The sequence below is a fragment of the Aplysia californica genome, unplaced genomic scaffold, assembly GCF_000002075.1.
Source record: "Aplysia californica isolate F4 #8 unplaced genomic scaffold, AplCal3.0 scaffold00373, whole genome shotgun sequence".
NCBI classification, from domain to species: Eukaryota; Metazoa; Mollusca; class Gastropoda; order Aplysiida; family Aplysiidae; genus Aplysia; species Aplysia californica.
The window spans coordinates 485,391-499,424 of record NW_004797643.1 but is presented as its reverse complement, the minus strand read 5'-3'; the positions used below and the strand labels follow the sequence as shown (position 1 = coordinate 499,424).

The 14,034-nt window shown below is 40.0% G+C and overlaps 1 protein-coding gene across 1 annotated transcript; it reads left to right on the top strand.

The window, feature by feature from the left end:
• The first annotated feature begins 535 nt into the window (after positions 1-535).
• Positions 536-12,991, top strand: LOC101854107 (secretory immunoglobulin A-binding protein EsiB). Its single transcript, XM_005103465.2, has 5 exons — positions 536-685; positions 5,575-5,716; positions 7,563-7,608; positions 10,259-10,345; positions 11,404-12,991. Exons 1-5 carry the CDS (start codon positions 539-541, stop codon positions 11,498-11,500), a joined length of 519 nt encoding a protein of 172 aa, XP_005103522.1. The 5' UTR covers positions 536-538; the 3' UTR covers positions 11,501-12,991.
• The last annotated feature ends 1,043 nt before the right edge of the window (positions 12,992-14,034 follow it).

Here is a 14,034-nt window from a genome sequence, read left to right as displayed (position 1 = left end):
AGGTTGGCCTTGATAGGCAGGGTTTGAAACCCGCCTAAAAAATAATTATCTAAATTGTGCCAATGGGTGGGGTTTGCGGTGGGGGGGGGGGCGTAAAACACATTTTAAAAACATATAAACTGGCTTAAGTCAAGCCTCAATCTATGCACTAATCAATCCTTTCTGTAAGAAAACAGATGCATGACCTTCTGTAAGCAGAAAGATCTACAATTAATTTAAAACAGTAACACGAGACGATTTATGAAAAGCAAGACTAGTGCACTCCAACCCAGAAAACATGTGGTAAAGCTCATTTGACAGTTGAGAATAAAGATAATCTTTGGCTTGACCTTCTATTCATTCTAAAAATGAATTTAAAGTGTCTTTTGTTCTCGACATGACAGACACAGTGATGCTATCTTCAAGGGGAACCTATTTTTGCTTCCTTGTCTCTCTCAAAATTCACCCCATCTTTTTCATGAATTACCTCCCGTGTTACAATACCATAGCAACAGCATGAGGGATGCTGACACGTCGCATCCTGCGTAATGTAAACAAGATGGCAGACCAAGACGTGCGACAACGCTTACTCTCTGAGCGAGAGGAAGCCAATGTCAAATGGGACCCACAAAGCTTACCTTTGAAGGCGAAACTTAAACTAGCGAGAAAAGCTAATGAAGACCCAACGTATGTGCGAGTACTGGAGGTATGGCCAAAATATTTGAGTAAATAAATGTCTTCAATTCACTACTTCTGGCATGCGCAGTAAGCAACGCAAGGGTGATCTTGTAGTTCCGTTCGTTAAAGTCCACGATCCATTTGTTTACATCCAGAGAAGAAATCCAGAAGTCTTGAAGACCAAATACTATTTGAATTAGGCTACACAAAGAGCAGGGATGCAACCTAATTGCAAAACATCAAATTAGGATAAAATTCAGCCCCCCCACCCCCACCCCCACCTCCATATTTTTATTAGGTCTTGACTTTAACGAACGAAACTGTACTCTGCACTGCACCAAATTAACTTCTTATATTCCTTTTCCCCTTTTTTTTATTCGTGCAAAACGTCCAAAGAAAGCTGTCATGAATTATCTCTAAACCCAAGTGGCATGCATGATTTTCCTTTGAGAGTGTGCCTTTAGAGTAAAGTCAGGTGTGCGTCCACCTTAAGGCCTTTAGAAAGCCATAATTCGGCTATTTTCGTATCGATTCAAATTTTGAAAGTATCGGCGTGACCGGCAGAATTGGACGCATGACCAGACTTTGTTATCATCTCTGTATGCTTAATAGAATTCATTCTACGTTGCATTTTAGTGTGCCCACTTTGGTCTGGTGACGCATCCACTTTTCTAGTGAATGCGTCCACTAGGCCTGGTCAGTGCCACCACCCCCTAATTCTTCATAATATTAGAAATAAATGATGATTAAACATAGGATCTAGATCTACAATCACCCAGTCTGTCATTCTTCATCATATTATTATCCACTAACTCATTCTTCATTATGTAAGAAATATAAATGAATAAAACTTTTAGATCTATGTTAAGGTATTTCATTTATTTTACAGTAGATAAAGTGACAAAAAACATTTACATGCAGACTCTATTTATTAATTTACAACCAAATATCTTTATACTTATGTAGATTTATTTTAAATTTTAGTTTGTAATATTCAGTAATTTAAGTGGATGGATGGTAAGTACAAGGGAGTTATGAAATAGTGGGCATGAAAACATCACAAATAAAAGTCACTGCTCCTAGCTCTTCGACCTGTCTTCCCACTCAATTCTTCCTTTCTGCAGCATGTTGCATGCCTCCAGCTATCACATAATTCACATTGCACCTACAGTCCTTGTCCATGGCTCCGACACCCTCTACAACTACTGTCCATCATCCCATGCATTTCATCATCTACCTCACTCTCATCATCTATCAGAATATCTTCGTCTCTACCACTCTCTCAGTCACTTTCTACATTCACTCTTTTCTTCTCCTACCTTTCAACAGCTTTTTCAGAGCAGCTTCATTCCGCTTTCTCTTCTTATTTTCAGCCTTCTCGTGTTTCTTCTTTTTTCTCACCTTCTCTTCTGCCTTCTTCTTCTTCACCTCTTCTCTTTCCTTCTTCTTTGGCTCTTTCACCTGAAACACTTCCTCTTTCTCATCTTCTTTTTTTCTTAACATCTCACTATTTTATGTATTTATAATATTCATTGCCACTAAGGCCATCCAGACATGAAAGACTTTTGTTTGGGGTTTTTTAATGTTACAAATTTTTTATTTTTTAAAAAATGTAGACAATATAAATCTAGATCTCTACATCTAATGATGATGGGATTTAAAAAAACAAAGTTTTCTCAACAATAAACTTTTGATTGGTAATACTAATAGATGTCTACAGGTGGCTGAGTGAATGACATGTATTCATTTTTTTATAATACGTGCACGCATTCACCATACTGAATCTACTCGGTCGGTGAGTGCCACCACCCATGGATGCATGACCAGACCATACTAAAACTTGGTATGGTAAGCGCGTCCACCCCCCTCTTGGGCCAAATTTCCATTGTTGAACGGCACGATGGACACAGTTATATTTTACAACCTTTGTAAAGGGTAATAAAAGCAAGTAAGGGCGCTTGGAGTTTATTAGTTGCCAAGCAACCGACTAGCAAATAAGCGTCTCCGCTAGTGTAACTCGCTAATGAAGAAGACAAATTTTTAATTATCAGAAAATGGCGACTTCCAGAGTGTAAAAAACTAAAGTAAAATGCGAAATGAAATGGAAACTGCTTATACTTTTTAATTACACGACCGGAATCGATCCAACACCGATGAATAACGAAATACAGCGAGTGGACGCTTAGACCAGGTGGACGTGACACCCGACTTTACTCTACCTTGTGTATCAGTCATCGCACGCGCGACTGGTGGCGTCCCACACACCACAGTTCCCGCCAGCGTGACACTGGAGGATTCGGTAATCAGTGTGATATACGAGGGACGTCCAGAAAGTAGACTCTATAAGTACCGTTTTAAAATAATTATTAAAGAAATAATTTTCCCAATCTAAACGATTCATTTTTTAATACCTTATATATGACTACTTTTCCACGTAGTCACCAGAACTGTTGAAGCCTTTGTCATAGCGTGGGATGAGCTTCTGAATGCCCTCATCGTAGAAAGCTGTCGCCTGCGATGTCAGCCAATGTCGAGTTTCTCCTGTGAGATCAGCATCTGAGTCGAAGTCCTGCCCACCCAAAAACTTTTTCAAATGCAGGAACAGATGAAAGTCACTTGGAGCCAGGTCTGGGCTGTACGATGGATGCTTCAACTGTTCCCATCCAAAGGAGGCGACAGGTTTTGGGTCTGTGCAGACTTGTGAGGAGTTGCATTATCGTGAAGCAAAACAACGCCGCCGCTTAGCATTCCATGTCTTTTGTTTTGAATCGCTCTACGCAGTTTTTTAAGTGTGTTGCAGTACACATCAGAGTTAATTGTCATCCCATTTTCCCCAAATATTCTACTAAAAGAACTGCATGCCTGTCCCAAAACACTGTACACATGACTTTTTTTCCTGATACGGCCTGCTTGAACTTTTTGGCTGGGGCAGATCCGTATGCTTCCACTGCATCGACTGCTGCTTTGACTCGAGCGTGGGGTGGTGCAACCAGGTTGCATCGCCCGTCACAATATGAGTAAGAAAGTCATATCCCGTTGATCCTTATGCGCTTGTGTCAGCTGCTTGGGAACCCAGCGTGAACACACCTTTTGATAACCCAAATAGTTATGCGGTGACGATTTCATGCAGAAGCGACTTTGAAGTGTCAGGAAAGTTTGAAGAGAGTGAGGAAAGAGTAAAACGCCTGTCTTCTTTTACCTTAATGTCAACTTTGTTTATAAATCATCACTAACCAAAGATGGACGCCCACTCCTGGGTTCATCATGCACATTTTCTCGTCCCTCTTTGAACATGCGAACCCATTTCCGCAACATGCTTTCGCCCATTTCATTTTCACAATACACTTCAGAAATCTGCCTATGAATATCGCGAGGCTTCGTGTTCTTTGCAGTCAGAAAACGAATAACATACCGAATTTCACTGTCAGCATAATTTTCACAATCTTGGAAGACATGTTGAAGCTTCAAAAGGGTGGAAGATGTTTGGTACTAAATGTGGCTGTGTAAACTGGAAGGGAAATAACTGGGCGAGATGTTTTACAAGCGTTGTAGATTGTTGTTTACAACGGCAAGATGGAAGCTGAGGGCTCTTTCCCGTTCAGTATTGAACACATCAACCCACTGTGGTGCAAAACGGGAATATCCTGACCCAGTTCAGAGAGATGTGAAAACGGTACTTACTTTCGGGACGTCCCTCGTAGATTTAGTCTTTAAATTAATATTAGCCTATTATTAACGGAAAAAATTGAAACAGTGAGTTTGAACGTAAGAAAATAGGATATATTAGAAAGAGATTGGTAAAGATATAGTCAATAGTGGTGGACTGACTCATTTTATATTCTATGGCTAAAGTATGATACATAGGAATCTCTTGTAACTTCTTAATTATATAATTATAAACTAATCTACTTTTCAGCTGTTGTAACTAGTCTACTTTTCAGCTGTTTTGCAATCATTCCTTTAATTTTTATCTCAGCTCCCTTACAAGCAATAGAATGTTCCAATTTTATTAGCAGAAATTTATTGTGAACTTTGATTACACAAACGTCAGTTGTAGCCCTCATGACCAATTCACTGCCGTTACTGAAATGTGCCACTCTTACTTTTAAACTTTATTTACTTTTTACAGCCTCTGTTACCACATGGTGTGGAGGGGAGAGTCAAATGTCTTGCTCTTATTTAATTGTTGTATCACCTGTTGCATGGTTGTATGTTTTTGTCTAATGTACCTCTGACCTGCTTTGTTCCATTTTCTCCTCGGCGTGCCTATTAGCTTCCTCTGTATATCAATTTAATCTCTGGTTGTAGGCCTATGGTTTCACTGCTTTACTGTCTGGTTGTAGTCTTGACAGATGTCCAAACCATTTTATGCTATGGGTTTGGGAAAACACAACACACTGCTCTGAGCCTGAAATGGTAGCAATTATTATGCATAATAATGCCAGGACAACCCCCTGACCAGGATATGTACACCAATGGGGCCTACTGTATACCTCAAGGAATGTTCTGGTATTCCCTTTATGCCATTGACATTTAGGCCTGATTAATGTAAAGCACTTATCTGCCAAAACTTATTCCTGAAATGAATGTGATCTCTCCTGGTAGAGTGGTCATTTGTCACAGCCCTGATGAGAGCGGCATGTTCACAGACATTCATTTTGTTCCCTTTCACAAGAATAGTGTTATTTATTTCCTGTGAAATCAAAATTTGGCAGGTGCCCTACACTTTGTCGATGAACAAAAATGACCAAAAAAGTCATCCTACCCCTTTAAAAAATCTGAAATAAACCAAAGGTGCCTGTGTGTGTGTGTGTGTGTGTGTGTGTGTGTATGTCGGGTGAAATACCAAACCAATTTGCCAGCATCTGAACAAGTAAAGTTTTATCTTATCACATCTGACTTTCTCATTTGTTACAGGTCTTGATGGTGATATTTACTGTGGTTGGCGCTCTTTACTGCTGGTTCTACTTTGACAACGTTCACTTCCACGTCACTCACGCTTACGCCCATCTTGGATACGACGTTGCACAGCACCAAGTAGGACAAAGATATCTGCATGGTGAATATGAACTGAAATAAGAGAAAAGTAAGGTATAATTTTAAGTACTTAAATTATATCTGACTTTTCTTCTTATTTTTTTGCTGTATCGCATTTTGCATGGTTATACTGATTATGTTACAAAGCTTCATTAATACAACAGGGCCTACTTGGTGCTGGTCCACTTCAAGCATACATGTGGTGTTTAAAAAAGGTTGAGCCATAGAAGTGCACAACGAAGCAATGGGTATGTTAAAAAAAGAGCTGACTTTAGTAGTATAACCAAGAGTTGACCGCACAAATTATCACCCACAAATGCTGTAAAAAAAAAAAAGAGGATAATTTGTAAATATATATACATTCTGAGCATAGATTTTATCACAAAGAGAGGATGTATAAAAGTACAGTAGTCTCCGCCTAAGATCCCACTGCTTATGATCCCGAATTGGCTTAAGATCCCGCTGTTTTAAAAGAACAGAATTTTTACTATACAAAATCACCCCTAAGATCCCGGTCTGATTCACTTTGAAGGTCTTCGTTCAGCTAAGATCCCGCTTTTCTGATCCTAATTTATGGATTAAAAACTCGGGCAGGCACAGATGATCAACCAAGAGGGAAAAGTTGAGATGAATGAACTGCCCATTGCATCATATATCAGCCACTTTCTTGAAAGTGATCACATAAGAGTTGTACAACTCGATGAAATGGTACAATGTTTGCTCAAGTCGGGATCACACCAATGTGTGAACTGACCGACGCATTTGTTTTCCCCAAATATCACAGTCACATCTGAGCTCTCCACCTAAACTTACACTACCTTGCTCCTGGCGGGATCACATGGAACTGTGAACTCTTCCCTGACCACTGCAGCAGTTTTTTGTGTTCCTGAATTTGCAAGACAGACTAAATTTTAATTGGTGTGGTCACAAGGTAATGGTGCGTAACAACAAAGGCTGGAGAACTTAGTCAGAGATGAAAAGCTGTAAATTTTCAACAGGTAAAGGGAAGGGGCAACTTCATAAGCTTAGATCTGGAGATTTATGATAAGATAATAAGTGAAAGTAGCACGCCTCATGCCACTATGCACTGTGATAGGTCATCAAGGTTAATCAGTCTTTGCTCGCCATATATCATAAACCCAACCCAGTTCATTTTAGAGTGGAGGGAGATCATTTTACCGATTGTGAGCCTTAACATAGGTCACCTTAGATTTTTCTCTTGGTTCGTCGGCTAAGATCCCAGTTTGACTAAGATCCCGCATTTCCCTTGCTCCCGAGCACCGGGATCTTAGGCGGAGACTACTGTATAAGTATAATGCCCTTCTTATTCAAAAATTATTTTTCATTTCTAGCAAGAAACTTTGCTTGAACTTAGTAATTAGTAAGAAAAGAACCCCCAACCCTAAAAAAAAAAGAAATTGAGTGCTAAGGCTATTATTGTAATATGTACAAGACAGTAGTTTTGCAAGTTTGGATGATAACTTCACAGACTTCTGTGGTACTTCCATTAGGCACTTCACTGTCTCAGGTAGGAGATAAAAGTTTGATTCCCAAGTGGGGGGGAATTTTTATTGACTATCTTGGTCTTTCTGCTATGATGACATATCCCTCTCAGCCTTGGTTGACCCTGGCAGGCATTTTCAGAAGCATGCATGCTCGGAAATCATTCTGTATTTCTCATTATTTGAATAATGAGTAAATCTCTCACTCTCATGGCACTTGACTGTATTTTGACCTTATACCATGTGGTAACTCAGTTTTGTCATTTAACTTTTTTGGCATTTAATTTTGTTCTGCAGACTCAAAAAATTAAAGAATTGAAAAATGAAAGTTATCCATGTTAAAAATTCCTTTTCTATCAATTGCAGGAAAAGGAGTTGAAAAACACCCGGATAAAGCGATGGAGTGGTTCAAGTAAGTAACCAGTAGGGCTGTACCCCGGTAGCAAACCCGCTCATGCTCGCAAGCCCCTAGTTCAAGTCACAAGCCTCAAATCACTAGGTCCGATCATCAAATCAAATCACCAGCATGATAAGTTGAGTCTAGCGCAAACTGTAACCTCCTTGGTCTAGTCTAAACTTCAAGTCCACAGCAACTAGCAATCCGCGAAGCCACTTACATCAGAAAAAGAGAGAGTGGGAAAGTGAGAGATCCCGCCCACAGTGTCAATGTGCGGCATAGCTCTGTAGTCTGCTCGATTAATCGAAGGCTTTGCAAAGCAGCGGACAGCCGCTTGTCTCAAATCCCGTCCCCAGCCACAAGTCCCACGATTCACACAGTACTGATTTGCGCTAGGCCTAGTGAAATGTCCCAGGACAAGCTCGAAACATGACCTGCTGACTTGTGCCGTCTCGATACAGCAAGCCCCAGCAGAAAGACGGAGGTTCTCAGTAAAAATTTCTCCCCATACGGGAATCGAACTGAGATCTTTTGCGTGCGACGGTGAAGCGCTTGGTTCGTGCACATTAAGAATAGACAGGTCTTAACATCGTGAGAATAGCCGATCCAATATTAATTTTAAAGTGCATTGAATAGAGCTTTTTGTTTTTTACAACTATGTAAAAAAACAAACGATCTTGCACTTTTGGTGCAAGCCTCTCAACCCAAATAACCAGAGAATCTTTTGTAATATGTACTGAGTCCACAGCAATGAAGATTCGCGGCGTCACGACACAGTACAGCAGGACTGTCCGTGAATCACAACTCACTGGAAGTTCCCCCCGGTAGCAAGCGGGAGGCAAAGCAAATCACAAGCCTGCTCACAAGCCTCTAGCACGAGCCGTCCGCTGCTTTGCAAGCCTTCGATTAACCGAGCAGAATCCAGCCCTAGTAACCAGGCTGTGTTGATTTGCTGAAGTTTGTGAATGCAGAGAGGAGAGTACTGCCAGAAGCTGACAATACGCCTTTTTTTCATTTTGGCACTGAAATTGTTTATTTGCTACATTGAAAGCCTGATCAGTTACCCTACTTGCTCAAAAAAAATCAAAGTGAAACTGTGACTATTATAGTTTTTTTTAATAAATTGGAATTCAAATTTCGGAAAAACTCTTTTTTTCAATGGTTACGCTGACAAAGAAAACCTCTTTTTATAAACACTGCTGTGAATTTTAAAAAGTGTTTTGTAAGCTTACAGCCGAGAAGTCAAGTGATGTTTTAAAGTTTTCGATGGAGTTTTTTTCACCTGTAAACATGTTTAACGCTTTAACAGGCTTTTATTTTTGTTTTTGTGTACATGCTGATATTCTTAAGTATTTTAGTGAGGTATGTACTATTGTTTCGCTGTCCAATAGTATAAATCACATGTAAAATCGAACAAATATTTTAGGTTCTTAAAATATTAGAAATTTAATATTAGAAATGTCTTCTGTCCCAATCATCAACAAGCATCTTCCATTTTACCCAAATGGCTGATTGATTCACATTGATTGATTCAGAACGTAAAATGTATTTAATACGTATCGTAGGGTCTGAGTCATATATTCTTTGCTATTTAGTGTAGCTCCTCACTTATTTTGCTAATGCTGAAGGAAAAATTTGAATTTTTAAGACCGTTTTGATGCACGTATTCTTTGAAAATGTTGAATATAATGAATGCAGAAAAGTGCGTGAAAGGTTTGACGAAGAGTTATTTGGCCAATGCCCACCATCTTGGTCTACTGTATGGGTAGAGTCTGTTTTTGGCTTTGAAAAGTTGGCAGCTATGAATTCAGTACTGTGGAGTCTACTTATAACAAGTCCTGAAGTAACGAGAAGTCATATATAATAAATAATATAAAGACATTATTCTGAAACCTCAGGTTTTTTTCTTCTTTATGTTTGTAAATAAAATACTGCTATAGCACAATCAGATAAAAGCGCGAGTCGGTTATTGCGGAATATTGCTGCTGCTGTGCACAGCGCTTAAAGGCCTTGTATACATGAAAACCTCGCCAGTTGAGAAACTTGTTGGTGATCAAGCGAAACAAAGAATGGGAGAGCCCATGTGTGCCAATGATGAAGACCGGAGCGAATGAGTGGGGAGGGTGTGGCACACACAGACAAGCCGTTGTGAAGCAGAACCCATTGCCTAATAGTGATAGGCCAGCCTAGTGTAGATTATCTAAGCCTATCATGCCTCTCACTTCTCTGATGCGGCGATGGAGAGGTCACAGTACTGTGATGGATTATGGAGCGAATGTATGACGTGCGCAAGCAGACGCGGGAATGCACCACAGGATGTGGTGGGGTGGGGGAAAACACAGCGGGCGAGTTAGCCTAGGGAACTTTCGTTCTGATAGCCAACGCCGAGCTGTCAACATCGCTCACGCTAGAGAAAGAAACCTGGTTCAATTTTTGATCAAGTAACACCTAGAGGTGAACAAAGCCATCATCGAGGAGATAACAAAAAGAAATAAACAGAACTCCAAACGCTTAGATTAGGCCTACTTTATTATTTCCTTTGAATTTATTACTGGATCCCTTACAACAAGAATCCTGCTAAAACGGACATTTTGAACCGGTCCCCTCCCTCTCGTTATAACAGGATTCCACTGTATATTCTATGTGATTTTGGTTTTTCTTTTAGGAAAGCCTCTGACCAGGGTCATCCTCATGCTGCTTATAACTTAGCTGTTGGTCACCTCAAGGGCTACAAGACAGAGCTGAGACCAGGGTAAGAAGCAACTCTTAAATTCTTATTTAGAAAAGAACGGTTGATGGTTGGAGGACGGCACTGGTTTAACTGGTAGATATTTGTTCATTACGTTTTTTCTGCTATTTCTTTCTGTATGTTGTGCCTTTTTTCATGCAAAATGGCTGTAATTGTGCTGATGTGCTTTTTTATTCTGTTCTCAAGCTAAACCGGGCTGAGAAAAGAGGTCAGGAACTTCTTTTATTTATTTTCAGATTGGAATTATTCAATATTTCTCAAAGCTCTTTTTCTTTTTTGTTTAGTTTAGTTTTAGTAGAGGTTTTACGAAGCTCGCAACCGCATAGGGTCATATGAACACCAAAGGATGGATGTCAACAGAGAAGTCCTTTCAGGGAATCAGGCTTACTCTGCTCACCTTTGTAATTTCAACAGCACAAAGTCTGCTTCGACCATCAAGGCACCCGGGTAGCGGGTCACAAGAGTGTCACAAACTTACAAAAGAAGTAGAGGAAAATGACGATAGTAAGGATTAGGAAAGAAAAAGCAGCAGTTTCCTGTTACAGTTCAGGCACAGTTATGAGCATGACATTGATGAATCTGCTGATGTACTATTCCACTGTGCATAAGAACATGCTAATGTCCCCCTTTTGGGAATGGCCTAAAGACACTTCAGTCAGTAGCATCGCCCGGGGGGTATCTTATTCTTTTGTAGAGTTCAGGAATTTCTTTTTAAATATAAACATATTTTTAAAGTAAAAAGTCGTAGGCAATCTATAGGATGTCTACAGAGAACATCATACCAATTCATGTGGCTCCTTGCTTAATGCAGTTCTGTTGTTGGTAAACATAAGGCATGCAGACAAAATGAGGTACTTCTAACTTTCTCAAATGGTGTAGCAGAGTAGCCTATATGCACACATAACTTATTGTAGATCTTCAGTGTTTCATGTACAGGTATTGTTATAATTCATTTGACTTAAAATCAAAAGAAAGCAGTTTGGCTCAAGGTTCTTGGCAGGATAAAAGTTGTTCTATGAAAAGAAAATTAAGTGTGCTGAAATATTGTTAATTTGTTCTAGGGAGTCTCACAGACTGATAACACATGCGGCTGCCAACGGTGTTCGAGAGGCCCACGACGTGCTCAACTCTGTCTGTACCAAAGGGGGCTGCTACTGACACGACTGCCTCCGCTTCACTGTCGCTGCTCTATGAAAATGTCACTGTTATAGATCTGGTGCCCCTTAAAAATTATATGCTGATTTGATTTTATGTTGTGATCCTTATTTATTTCTGTACATGCAAGTCTTTTCTTAACCCTCGTAGCGCTCCGGGCGACAAAATTCGCCTCCCCTCTCTCACTCCGCTGAGCGCACGAGGCGACTATAATCGCCAACGGGCGGGCCTGCTCCCAAGCGCGCGAGGCGACTATTGTCGATTTAGGGGAACACCTTATTTTTGGAGCAAATAGCGTCACCTTTCGATGCTATTATTAGTTCTGTAATGGAAAATTTTACTCTAGAATGGTTCAACCAATCAAAATCAAGGAAAAAATAACCCAGGGGTCTAGGCACTGCGTGCCTTCGTGGGTTCTGTTAGGGATAGACTCTATATAATGTTTATTTAGGTCAATTACCCTGTAGCGCTGAACAGTGAATGATTGGTTTCATTAACAGCTTTCCCTTTTTTATTTTGAAAAACCATACCCCTGGAAAGTGAAGTCTTTTCTGAATTTATAAATTGTCTAGGGTTTTGGTGAATGTATGCGTGCATACTGTCAAGATACAAAATGAAACAATAACATTCCCCGCGTGGGCCTCAAACAACCCGGCCAGCGCTCTGGGGCAGGTCACAAACGGTCAAGGCTAAGCGAACCCGGCACGGAGCCCGCTCAGCGCTTCCGGTAAGCGCTACGAGGGTTAAGAGCTTACTCTTTGTGTTAGAGAAATGATCTCATAGTCAATACTCAGCGTTAGCTTGGTACAAGACAAATGTGATGATTGTTGATATGAAAAGTTCTGATATGACAAAGACTGATGGTATGATTATTTCATTTTCTGTGAAGCTCAAAATAACTGTGCTGCCAAAGGTTAGAGCAGGTTCAGCTGTACCGGTACTTGAAAATTTCAGCGTCATAGATTTTTACTTTATGTCAAGTAGGCAGTCTAGAAGTTTTGGACTTTTGAATGCTTCATGAATTCAACTCGATGCAAGATTATATTTTTAGAGACAAATTTCGTTTTGAGTTTTATAACTTGTTCAGTAACGAACAGTTAAGTTTGAACTTCAATGGGGGGGAAAAAACACTCTTAGCAAAGCTACTTAATTTTTTCTCTTTTGGGTATTCTAAGCTCCAGCAACCGTCAACACCAATTTTTAAGATGTTTAATTGATTATGAGGGGATAAGTCTTTACTCATTCAAGATCAGAAGGTATCTTGAGGTCATTGATTTTCCACTATAAGTTTGACCTTTTTTGTTCAAAAAGTCATAGCTGCTGCTGCTATTTTTATAATTTGATTATAATAAGAGACATTTTTATTAATTTTGTTCTATGTGTAACACTTACTATTTTGTTTCACTTAAAGGACAAGTTTCTTTAAACACTGCAAAACTTAATACTGTTACTCATGTACATTTGATTTTTTTTTAAAGTGCAAGTTCTCTCCCACTTCTCTTTTAGTAGTTTATCTGTTGTCATAATGTATTCTTTATACATGTAGTGCTTGAGAGGGTTCATACTTTAACTTTAAGTATATTTTTATGCTTGTTTACGGCAAGAGGGAAGAACCGTTCTTCTTATTGATCCTGGCATATACAACTTACTTGTTGCGAATATTTTTATTCCTTAACTGACACAATTTAGATTAAAAAGAAGAGGGCTGCTCCGATACTTGGTGAAATGACTTCCTCTTACAAGAAACAAATTCACACTGTCAGCGTGTGAAAGCGAAGAACTGAACCATTGTGCCATTTGTGCTGGTTTACAATGTTCTTTCATTTTATCAACAAAATAGCAAGCAACTTGCTAGTCTGTATTTAAATAAATTGTCAAAATAATTTTGTTAGATGAGAGTGGCATGGTTAGGGTTGGTGTTAGGGCTCTGGGTTTGCCAAAAATCTTTCCTTCTAATTTACAGTGTAATCCACTTATATCGACAGCCGATGTATTGACATTTTGACATATCGACATATTTTCCAATTACAAAATTTTTTCTTCAATATCTTCACTTAAAGATTTCTTTTATATCGACATTTTTTTCGGCCCACTCTGCTTTATTGATATGCTTCCTGGGTACCTGGCGAAGCCCACGAACATAAATTGGGGGAAAAGCCACCCTAACGGTCAACACATTAGTTCTTCATTAAGTCCGCATATCCACCAAGTAGCCTATATCGACGCACCAGGCTTTAGTAGGTCATGTAGGGCCTACACAGTGTAGTCTCCAACACAGTACAGTGCCTCACAGAAGTGAGCGTCTCGCACGCTGGGCATCACCTCCCTACCCCTACTCCCGATCGCTCCCACCCCTCCCCCATCCCATTCTCAGTCTGTCGCTGGCAAGTGCCACGGTCGGTGAGTCAGAGCCTCGCCTTTCCATTTTCCCCAGCAAGCAGCCATAAACAGACCTTACAAGGATGCTACAACAAAGTTTGCACTGGTGTGTAGGGTGCGTCTCGCGCCGCTCAGTCTTTGGTACCGTAACTCCAACC